The sequence below is a fragment of the Amblyomma mixtum genome, chromosome 8 (genome assembly GCF_055824585.1).
Source record: "Amblyomma mixtum isolate Tamu chromosome 8, ASM5582458v1, whole genome shotgun sequence".
Classification (NCBI taxonomy): domain Eukaryota; kingdom Metazoa; phylum Arthropoda; class Arachnida; order Ixodida; family Ixodidae; genus Amblyomma; species Amblyomma mixtum.
Window position 1 is genome coordinate 15,825,134 of NC_143019.1, and position 12,428 is coordinate 15,837,561.

At 45.0% G+C, this 12,428-nt stretch overlaps 1 protein-coding gene across 1 annotated transcript in view; it reads right to left on the bottom strand.

Annotated features, from left to right (window-relative positions):
* Window positions 1-1,424: 1,424 nt before the first annotated feature.
* LOC149331464 (uncharacterized) overlaps window positions 1,425-12,428 on the bottom strand; it is a 45,735-nt gene continuing 34,731 nt past the window's right edge. The window contains exons 29-31 of the mRNA XM_089556618.1: window positions 12,229-12,334; window positions 11,051-11,214; window positions 1,425-8,861 (exon numbers count right to left, since the gene is read on the bottom strand). Of these exons, the coding sequence (XP_089412744.1) occupies window positions 8,457-8,861; window positions 11,051-11,214; window positions 12,229-12,334 (675 nt within the window). The 3' untranslated portion in view covers window positions 1,425-8,456. The remainder of the gene's footprint in view (window positions 8,862-11,050; window positions 11,215-12,228; window positions 12,335-12,428) is intronic.

A 12,428-nucleotide genomic window follows, 5' to 3' on the forward strand; every position in this document is an offset into this window, starting at 1 on the left:
AACCTTCCCGAGCTGCCGAGGCGTCAATCGGCAACGCCTAGGTACTGAAGTTCCCTAGGGATTCACGTTGCAGCGAAGACTATTGCTGCTACTGCGTTAATTGTAGCTGGTTCTGTAGCTACCGCACCGCCTTAAACTTTCGAAACTACAGCCGGCCGTGTCTGAAACACTACGTTCGCTGTGATATAGCAGTAAAATTTCTATAACCTTACCGAGCTGCCGAGGCGTCTTCTCTCGCCCACGCACCGCAGCATTCCTCAAAACTAGGGAATAAGAGGGAAATGACCTCTGTGCGCTTATCCTTTGAGAGCACTTCGCTCTCGTTTACTGAGATAATGCGCGTGCGGTTTCTAAAAGAACGCCATATATATGCCCAGAAACAGGCCATAAGCGTTAACGCATTCTAGTGAGGAAATGCGCCAGTTCTGGTTCATGGTGCGTGGCCCATCATCCGTGTCCTTAAAATACAACCTTCCAGTTTCCTGGCATTTCACGCATTAATTAGCAAACACATTCAGCACTACTAGGACTTGCGTTAATCAAAGAAAGTTGATATCACTTTACCATTACAAAATGCAAATCCCAACACAAATGGTAGGTGGATGGACAACAGTTAACAATGCGTACTACTATCTTCCAACATTTTTCACGCATTGCCTAACTGAAACTAAGAGCTGTGGTGTGTGCAGGCTGGTAGGCAAATAATGTTTCCTCGTGTTCGATACGAAAGGCCTGATTGAAATTAGAACGGAAAAGTGTGCTCCATATACTTATGTCCACAGCTGTACATGCTTGCTCTGCCACGGTAAAACTTGCAATGTTGCCAATTTTGCTCAAGTTGCTCATATGTAATTGCTTTGTGAGAGTGGTTTCAGTAGCCTATGAGAGGAAACACTGACTCTACTTATCATCTTGTTTCAGCCGAGTTCAGAGAAACTTAAACAGCTCAACTTTTCTGTCTGCGCTACATACCTCTGCAACTGCACACAACCAATGTACTCCTACGATCACTGATATGAGCTGCCTAATTATAGATGCAACTCAAGAACAAAGCCGCTTTTCCACGTCAGAGGACCCCTTTCCAGCCAATGGCGTCGGCCGATTCTCATAAGCCTGCCAGTGCATACCAATGCACGGAATGGCAGATTAAAGGGGATAGTCCCTTTCCTCCATGGTCGCGGATAGTCTCCCCCCTCCATTGTCACCTTCTTGCATTGTCTCGCTAGCAGGTTCATGAGAGTCGGCTGATGCCATTGACTGGAATAGGATCCCCTGTGATGGGGAAAAGCCGCTTCGTACTTGAGTCGTATCCAACTATAGCCCATATGTTTGTGTTACTGCACCATCATCTGTCCTGCAGAAAACTAGCAATTTGAGTGTGCATTTATCTGGGCAAACTTGCCATGAAATTATACGTGGGAATATAATGTTCAGACCACAGAAGACTTTTATTTGCTGTTCTACCTTCTCAGAAGACCCAAAGCACGAAAATACATTAAAAAAACTTTCAGGCAACACCTACAAGGCAATGAAGTACTTTCTCTGAAGCAGTACTGAGCACAACAACTGAATCACACACGGGCTAAAAAAGCGGAAAACATGTCAAGCAACGAAACAAACGAGAATGAACTGTACACCTATTTACATATAAAATCTAAAATAAATGCAGGGAACAAATGTAAAATGCAAAGCTGTCATAAATAACGTGGTTTGGTCAAAAGCTGAAGCAGCCTGCAGCCTTTAGAATGAAACATTTGTGCGCACACATGATAATCTGCATCACAAAGAAGAGCTTAACAGACAAGGTCAGCCCGATGGGTCAACACAAGCGCACAACTCAATCGATAGCTGTGAATCTATCCACTGCAATATTTATATTAAACACAAGGCTATAGCCAGCATCACAGCAAAGAATAAGAACTGAGGCACCCCAGTGAGAACAGCACTTCCAAGCTGTGAGAAAAAAAAAATCCCACTCATCAATGTCACACTTGCATCTAGTGAACTCAGACGAATCCTGTCTTGCTCAGAATGCACAACCTATGGCAGTGATACACTATCTCTTGAGGCATTGTAAAGAAAGGGAGGGCAGACCATCAGGAAGCGATGCTCTCAAAAGCACCGCATCCGCAACACCACGAGAAGCATGACAGCATATGTCCACATGGTTACCCTGTGAAACCAAGTCAGATGAGAAAGAAAGCATAGTGCTGTCGGCAACACCGAACAGAACCTCAAACATTTTCATTGCAAACGTACGTGCCCCATGAGCCAACCGCCAATTGAGAGAAGAAAACACTGCCAAAAAAAAAGAAAAGATTGCATAGCAGATTCACAAGATATGAGCATGTGCAGACCAAACAGCACAAACATCTCAAAGTTCAAGCTCCACACACAGCTAAGAAATGGACTTGAGCAGGCAAGCACTTAAGTACACAGCGCTGTGCGTTACCTATAATAAATTACGCCTGTTCTAGACACATCCTCTGCAAGCTGATAAAGGCTGACTGGAACACTTACTCTCTCAGACTACACGTACAACAGGCACAACCTGGAGGAAGCTGTGGGCAGTTTTTGATAAATGCAGTGCAGGCCTTTGTTCATGAAGCAGTGACCAACCCGCAGCGTGCACACACTACTACGTTCAAACCTGACTCACCAAGTTCTCAGCATCTCCTAGCTGTAGATAAAGTCTAACACTAAACACACAACACCTGCCATAATCGGGTTCTTAAAATCTCTGAACCACATAGCAACAACTCCAAACTGGTAACATGGTCAAAGGAAGCCATAGTCGACAATCTGCTTCGTCCAACTTCTCAGGTATAATACAAAATAGCTGCAAAAACAAAAAATATCACACCAAGGCTAGTCTCGACACAATATTTTGTGCTTACAATTAAAACTGGTTTGAATTAAAATAATTTGTATCAGAGACAAATCCTGGTCTAAGAGCCAGGTGATCAGGAATTCCACATTGTAGCATTCTGAACGTCACTCAGAAACTAAACAACTCTTCATCAGAGACAAGAATACATATTGTGCGGCTTACATTGGGCATAGCATTTGCACAAATGCTCTTTGTTCCCATGTAACGAGCATGGAAAGCATGTTCAACAAGCTGCGAATATCAGCCACCAGAAAAGTGATTAGGTAGGTGATGTTTTCCATGTAAGCTTCACATAAAACAAAGAAGAAAAAAACATACACATAAGTTAAAAAAATCACCGTTTCATTGTTCAATGAATTGTGCTCCTCAGCATCAAAAAATTTTCGTTGTGGCAACCAGTAAGGTGACAACATCCATTCTAAGCCACAGGGTGAATTGAACGTAATGCATACATGAACACATTTTCCTATTCTTTGCCTTGACATGTAAAGTGTAAAATGGTCAAGTGAAATGAGCATGTGCGACAAAATAAATAAGTAACATTAGCTAAAAAGAATGGGTATGAACAAACAAATAAGTAAAGGTGCAAATAAAAAGGATTTTGCCATGATATGCATCGATGCTCTTTTTCAGCAACCTGTTTGATTGCCATGTTTGCCACAAGGATTCTAAAATGTTCATTTCATTGCAAAGGAGTCTATGACCTCTATGACCTCCATCTGAATGACCAAAGGCTGGCAACTAGGAACATTGCAGTTCTGAAGTTCCTTGAAAGCTTGTTCAAGCACTTCCAAAGGCTGACCTTAACTCTGGCCAGGTCAGTGCTGACTGTACCATGCTCCTTGTTTACAAAGTGAAGAATCAGCACACACGACTTCACAGAAAAATCTCATATAATATGTAGTACTGACCTGGGGCCGAATTATGGAACAATCGCAATCTCAAAACAATCCCAAAATGGTCGCAAAGCTCCGTTCCTATTGGTAGCACGGACTTGCGGACAAGTCAACCAATAGAAGCGGGGCTAATGGATGTGTTTGTGACAGGTTTATGATTTGATCGTTCTGTAATTCGTTCATGGCCTTAAAACTAAGCACCCACATTTGAACAACCTCACTTCTGCCTTGAGGTGCTACATGTTTCAATGTATAACACAAAACAGGTGATTTTGATCGAGTTTTGGCAACAATACAGAAATCAAAGTGTTGAAATGTAGTCCCAGTGATATCTGGTTGCCTACGGCCCAAAGAGAACACTTTTATACATTAACGAATATATGTTTGCAAACAAGTAAACCGTGCTAAAGTGAGAACTAAGAAAACACACGAACATCGGAGCATACACATAAATGACGCATCGAATGGCATAGGAACGTGGTAGACATAGCTCCCCAAAAAATAAATAGACTGTGACCCCTTCACAGGAATATTGCTAGCTGCCAGGCGTTGTTCTAATGCTATTGCAATCCTTAGTGCCTTCAGGCACTTTTTTACACTCATTTAAGAGTTGCAAGACCACATGCCTCTCAGTGCTTCAGATACTAGGCTCAGCCTAGAACATCTTTTACAAAACTCTGAACTGCTACTCTTCATCCTTTTGTCTCTGGGCCCATATGTAGAAATGCAAAGGCATTTTAAATTCAGAATAGTATTCCACAGTTCCCATGAATACAGGCCACAGATCAACATGAATTCTATGGATTCGGGGCATGTGCCTATGACAAATGTCTCTGAATAAGCAACCTTAAAACTGAGCAACAAACATTTTTGATCACTTAGATTGCATGCCAGAGTTTTAATATTGTGCGGGATAGTTCACGGCTTCCTGCTGAATGTGAAAAATAGGAAGAAAAATATTTCCACTAAACAGCATTTTTTCACGGCAGATAAAAATAACTTTTGGTGAAGCTCCTTGTGGTACTTGACTGGTAGCAACATCCTTGTCATTTAAGATTGTGGCACAAAACACTATGCTTTGAAAGCAAATGCTAAGGCAATACATTTAGTTTCTTACTGCCACTCGGTAATGCTTGAGAAACAGAGAAAAGCTGCATAGCATGAATGAACAGTCTAAACTTCAGAAGCTGCCCACACAAGCAAGCCACAAAGCACAACCATTCGCTCAATCACTACAATGAGCACAGGTCACCATCTGTCAGCAATGCTAACAAAACGAAATAATCAGTGACACGACCCAACTGCTTTGAATGCCGTACTAGAAAACGTACACACGACAAAAAATTTTCCTGGAAAATTAAGCATACCATTATAGTTGGGCCTTGTCTTTGTTCCAGGTTGCAGAGTTTAAATTTTTTTTTTCTCTGCAGTGAATATATCAGTTAAAAACAATCTCAGTTGGAAAGTATACAAGTAACACTGTTTTTTCAATGCAATTTCAACAGAACTTTGCCAACATACAGAGTGAAGAAAATAAAAATGCTTAACAGGTGTGCTTAAAGAAGCACTGTCCGGCAGATTTCGAATTTGGACAGGACAAACCTGAACACCGTGCCATTCAGGCTACATTCACTAGCAATGTACATATACATACTCCCATACAAGACCTTTCAAAGTAACGTCCGCCCTTGCCCAAGAAGCTCCAATGACATTGCTGTTAAGACACTTGCGTATAAAGACATTTGTAACAACGAAACTATTTAGACTCAAAATAAAAGAGCAATTGATCAGACAGTGGTTTCCCATATTACTGACCAGATCCGCCTTTGCAAGCTTCGTCACATTCAAGTTAAAAAGTAAAGTTCTGAGACCTGGTAAAGACAACCAACAGTGATATCATGTGAATACCAGGTGTCAAATTTTAAGAAGTATTCAGCATACTATCTTGCTGAGTTTAAATTGCATGCCATTTAACACAGAGTGCATATTCACACTGGTACTTAAAGGGACAGTGATTTCAAATAGAAAGTGGCCAATACTGACAGTGTACCGGGTTGTAATCGCAAAGAGACCACTCCCACCGGAAATGGAGCATTTATACACTTTCTTAGAAAAGACAGATAACAGAATAAAGGTGCTGCCATCACCAGACGATTTTGAAAGTAACGTGCGCTGACACCAATTTTTGGGTTCGGATCCCAGATGCTACGTTACACCGCCATTCAGTTCCTAACCGACGATAACCCGTCCTTTTCGGTAAGGATGTCACAACAGTTTGCACCAAATGGTGGGAAGATAGTTAAATCCAGTCACCTAGCCGGTAAATGCGTATTTTGCAGCTGGACACGTCGAAATACCGAGAAAGAGCCAGAGAACCAATTCCTACTCAGAGCAATAATTGCATGGAGAGTTGTTCTCAGCAAGTGTCCCTTTACATAGAGCCTTCATAGTTGTATTATTAAAAAAATGACAAAAAAAAAAAGCGGATCTGAGGTAAGAGCTAAAAAAGTTGTCTGAACATTAAAGCTTAATCCCGCATTCTCAACAAATTCACAGCAACTGCATTAACAAGCTGGCTAACTGGGTAGGCTTGTGTTTGCACACACATGGCAATGTCGTCTATTTGGCTGCAGGGGTCCACCGAGTAGCTCTTCCCTACTTCCTAGATTTTATCATAGCCTTCTATATACTTCCAGTGCCTGCCTCTCGGCACTGCATACAAGGAAAGCCAGTTGTATCTAGCTGTTGTGCTTGCTGCCTGGTAGCAGTGGCAGCATCATCCCACCCAAGGTCCCCCTATGCTGACAAGGTAGTGCCATTCTCTCGGATTGCTGCCATCCTACTTGCTTATACACTTAATCGCTATTTTTTCTCTTCCGCATTTGTGATCGACTCAAGACTACCCATGTGAAGCATCAAATGGGTAGTGGTGGTTTCTTTTTTGGTTCGGAAAAGGCTCAAAACCTCAGTGCATATGCAAGGAATGGCCGTGGTGCAGCCAATTACACTAGTGATTGTATGAATAAGTGATTACCCAAGGAGAGAAATAAAGCTCTACATCACGAACTGAATACAATCAAGGCACAAAACTGCGGTAACTGCTCGCATTCACTGCATCCACTAAATTTTGGCCCTTCTTGGGGGAGCGCCCAAGCAATAACGATAAAACAGGTTCAAGGATGACACTGCGAAACTGACAAAGAAGGGGAAATGTTGCTACCTTCTCAGTATACAGCTACCTTACTCCCTTCTACCTCAAAGAAAAAGGAGTAGAAGAAAACGGATTGAATGCATTGCTGTGTGATTAGGCCACGAATGCTAAAGTCTTTGAGACACAGCATACCACATAGCAAGTACACAAAAGCACCGGGTTCTGTATCAGCTTGCGGTATTCATGGCCCACGCACTCAGCATGCACATCTGATTGTTTCCCCTAGCTACTCCTTCCGTATTCTGTTCTTGGAGGTACCGGAGAACACGGTGATCCAAAGGTGCAAGCTTGGAGGGGATTCAGCCAGGAGAAGAAATAACATGTCTCCCTTTGTTCTCGCGTGCTGCAACAGGGCAGCCCATTTTTGCATTTGATCGACTGACGGATTTTAACGGATGTACCAAAGCAATATTTTCGGCTGCGACACACATCATAGTCAAGATCTCCTCAATAAGTGTGGCCATCCCAGGGAGGCGGCCAAAGTAATCTCGGCATTCTACCTCCAGCGAAGCACAGCTGTCATGGTTGGGATCAAACCCACACATCCTTAGACTCAGCAATAAGCCATTGTCACTGTGCATTTGCAGCAGGCACATTCCTGTTATGTTCCCTTTCATAAAGCTTACAACAGCACACGTGCAACAAAGGAGTTTTGTGCCCATTTCAGAAAGGCGAACACACTTGTATGTGTTGTGGTCCACTCAAAGATGCGCAGTACTAAGTTATCCCCTTTCTGCAAGTTGTCGCACAGCACCTGCACTCATGAGATGGGCTCAAAGCACCTATGACGGCAACACAGGCAAAAGGCAAGTAAAATAAGGAGATCAGATTCGATGATGTCACCGGATAAATCTCGAAGGGCATGGGAAGTGTATATAGGAGGCTAGGACTTAACACACTGGCTCACATTTCATTAACCACCGGACAAAAATCAGAAGCACTGAGCCATGGAACAGAACCTAGAGGACCGGAAATGCACTTTCTAGTGTGAAACAATGATGTCATAGATGTTTTAAGGTGGCTGCATGCTGGTAGCATCAGGCGATCGGAAAATTGGAACACACTCTCACGTTTCCCACAATGCAGTGCCAAGAGCTTGTGTTCAGTACCACCAGGGGGCCCCTAGCGCATGTCTTTAAAGGTGTCTTCTAGTCACCGATGTTATTGTATCCCTCCCCTTTGCATCCTCCTTGTGCGTTTACTAATGAGTAATTTCGGCTCCAGCATATTCTTACTCTATACACTGAACACAAGCAGATGTAGCGTTTGAGATTCTTTTTAAATTACGCACGCTTAGTGCCGACACAAATGGATGTCACTGGTAAAAATAGCGAGAAATTGTGCAATCGACTGGGTGGCAAGTGCTAAGCACGCCCCAATCAGACCACCGGCTTCAATGATCTCGCAGCACGGGTACAAGCGGCATAGCAGAGCCACAGGCATAGCACTCGGTCACAGCTCAGACACAGCCGTATTCGTACCACACAGCATTGGCCCTTTTCTCCCGGCTACCCGGCTGACTGCCGTGGTCGGTGGTTGTCGTGCTCTGCGAGGCGTCCAGGTCTGTGGGGTCATCGAGCAGCAACTTCTCCTGCGATGTGCACAGCCTGAGCGGGGCCCGCAGACCGGGCGAGTTGTGTACGCCCCCCGCTCGCAGCCGCGAGTACATGGAGTGCCGCAGGGCGGGTGTCCGTGAGAAGCCGTGCGACGTGGACGCAGTGGCGTGTGGCGGCTGCACTGGGGTGGCTGGGGAAGTGGCGGCTGGCTCCGAGGCATTGACATGCGTCACCAGGTTCACCGTGGTGTGGTTCTCTACAGTAACGTGTGGGGAGACTGGCACTGGCAGTGGACTGGCTTGTTGTTGCTGCAACGGAGGTAGAGCTTGTGAGAAACGCTGTCGGTGCTATTCACTTCATCATCAACTGTACACCGAATGCTGTTTCTTTCAATGCAAAAACACTATTTAACACGGTTTCAACCAAGAATCTTGTGTGAAGACTCTGAGAAACACAGGTGAGCTCAGGTTAGTTCAGAGGAGCATCGCGCAAGCTGTAGCCAATGGGGGGGTGACCTTGAGGGTGACCTTGGCCACACCTAGCACAGCAACAGCCCATGCAGAAATGAACTAAATATTGCCGCGACTGGGTTTCGAAACTATGGAAGTGTGAACAGATCAGCTTCGCTGACCACTGCACGAAAGCACTATGCTATCGCCGCAGCTGATCACGCCTCGTGTTGAACTGCAACACATTCTCGTGCTGTGCACCGCACATTGTCGTCTTCATTCAACTTCCATCAGCGGTGCAAACAGATCAGGCCAGCTTAACCTCGATCAGAGCTTAACCTCAGTCTAATATCGTCACCAAACGTGCCGATCGCCCAGCAAAGCAAAACCATGAGCCAACCAGGCTAAACATATGATCAGTTTAACTACGTTAAAACCTTACCACTTCTTTAATTTTGTGACATGAGCTTCCTCTATGAAAGCCATGGTGTTCAGTAAAGTTCTGTGGCAGGTGCTGATGCAAGAGCTTACTTGGAAGCCACTACCCCATCTGTAGTGGCTGCCTAAATGGAGGCTCTTGACAATATGCGTACACTTTTGCCACCGCCAACTCTGACCAAGCTCTGCATTATCTTCGTGCTTTTCAACAACAGTAAAATAAAATGGTTGGTTTATGGTTTATGGGGTTTAACGTCCCAAAGCGACTGAGGCTATGAGAGACGCCGTAGTGAAGGACTCCGGAAATTTCGACCACCTGGGGTTCTTTAACGTGCACTGACATCGCACAGTACACGGGCCTCTAGAATTTCTCCTCCAAAGAAATTCCAGCCGCCGCGGCCGGGATCGAACCCGCGTCTTCTGGGACAGCAGCCGAGCACCATAGCCACTGAGCCACCGTGGCGGCTAAAATAAAATGGGTGCAGACAACACTAGTATTCAGGAAGACGGCCATTGATATGCTCTTCCTTTCAAACATAATGAACTGCATGTTGAGCAGCTGCTTTGCGAAATCATCTCTCTGCTCCCAAGGAAGTAAATAGATAGCTGTAGCACTCAAGCTCTGCAAAGGTCACGTCCATCACTGATAAAAGACTGATTACAGTCAAACCCGTTTATAACGAATAGCATGATTCAACGCGAATAGTTCGTTATATGAAGTATTTCGTTATAACCGAACCCGCTTTTAACGAACCTTTAACAAACCTCAGTACCAAATTCGTTATACACGAGTTCGTAAGCCGGCTTGCGAAGACGACAGCCGTCAGCGTTTGGGTGCTCCTGCGCATTTCCTCTGATGGCCGACTTGTTTTTCAAGATGGTGCTTAACGTGCTCCTCGGAATCTTGAAGTGCGCGGCAACGTCAGCCTTTAATCATCTTAAGTTTGTAGGAAAGCGGCACGGCACGCCGCTGCTTCGTCGTCATCCTGCAGGATGTAGCGGCGGAATGTGTCGGCAGCAAAGTAGGGACGTCCGGAAGCGAGCAGCACGACTTGCAAACGCGAGCAAAGAAAGCTGAGAAGACGCGGGAAAGCGTCGCGGGGCCGCGCATGCGCAGTGGAGGGAGCTCTAAGCTACTGCAGAAAGAGCCTCCTTGCCGATTGCCCTGCATTTCACGAAAGCGCGGCGCGGGGGCAGGCAGCGGGGCGTCGCGATAGCGGCGATCGCGGCACCGATTGCGGCCCGGAAATGGCTCCCTAGAGATACTGGATGCGGGCACAAAGGCGCTTTGTCGGGCGTTTGGTGAGCGATCGCGCGCGCTGAGAGTTCGCTGTATCCAATGTGTAATTCGTTATAAAAAATACATTTCATATGGATAACGATATCACAACTTCGAGTGTTCGTTATAAGGAATAATTCGCTCTATCTGAGTTCGTTATATTCGGGTTTGACTGTATGTACTGGTTAACAACTAACCAGGACTAATATGATACAAACGCAATTTTTTTTACAGCTTCCGTTTTACAGATGTCTGGCAAACGAACAAAACATTCAGAGCCATGCTTGGCAGCTCGGAAAACAAGAGCGAGGGACCGCAACTGCAATCTCACCTTTGGTGTGCTCAAAGGTGTTGAACATTTCGGGGGAGTCTCCTGGAGTGCACAGGAGTTTGGGAAGTGGGCGAGGCTGCTTTCAGGTGAGGAGCCGTGGCAATGGGCCGACTGCGACAGGGGCCCCACATCCCGCACAGGGATCTGGTCGTCTTGCGTGCTCCCTGTTGACAGAGCAGTTTTGCATCACAGCACAGCATGGGGTACAGCACAAACTGTACTGCAACTTGTTCTAGGCAAAACAATTAGCAGGGGCAGGTCTCAATAAGCAGGGCGAATTCACATAGCCATTACATCGACATAGTGCAATTATAATCAGTTCCCACTAACTCTGTCCAGGAGAAATCAGTCACGTAGTCCTCTAAAAACTCAAATGCACATAGCTGCCTACTAGTGATAAGTGCCTGATTAACATCCAAAGCGTTTCTCTGGAAGATTTAACCTCTCTAGTACCAGCTACAAAAGTAGCTGCTCTACTCAAAAGTGGCACGAGTGTAATACTGTATGAGGATCCATAGCGCACACAATTCAAGGGACACAACACAAGCGTGTTGTGTCCCTTGAATTGTGTGTGCTACGGATCCTCATGTTGACTACCCACTAGCCCGAACCCTGACCCTTCTACGAATACTGCGTTTACTCACGTAATGAACCCACTTGCAATATGAACCCATCCCCAAGTTTTCTTGTTGAGAATTTACTTTTTTTTTAACCTTGTTTAAAAAAACGCACATCTGATCTTTAGGGGCAGCGTTCAGCATGTTCACTTCATCTCTCTGTGATTGGTTGGCGCCATTGACTACCACAAAATCACCGGATGTGCTGTGATACAGCAAACTTCTTTTGAAGCGAATGATGCTACACAATGGTGACATGAACACGGGTGATTTATTCATTAATTTTTGCGCAATAAAAATGCTCAACCTTAAACAAGGTGGGTAGCCTGCAATCCTTCCTACATGCTTCAGCAATGTGAAAAAGTCACACCAATGATGAATGAATGTGTCGTGCATTTTTTTCACTGAGCAGTGCTAACACATGAAAAGAACATGCTCCTTTCTTCCTTCCTTTTTAACCTCTCTTCATGTTGTCTGTATTGGCCCCTAAACGAACTAAAGCACAATGGCAAACATTCAAATGCATCAATCTCTGCACCACATAAAAAAAAAAAACCTTACCCCAGGGATTTCGGCCATTTAGTTCGCCATAGTCGGACTGGAAACGACCCTGAGAGCACAGTCCATTGCCAATGGAGCCGAGGGGCATCCCAAGGACATCATTCATCTGTGCATCGCATCAAGAACCACACACCCAGTTGTACATTTTCAAGCAGGAACCTTAAAGGGACGTTAATGACAACTCAATCCAATTTCTGTTT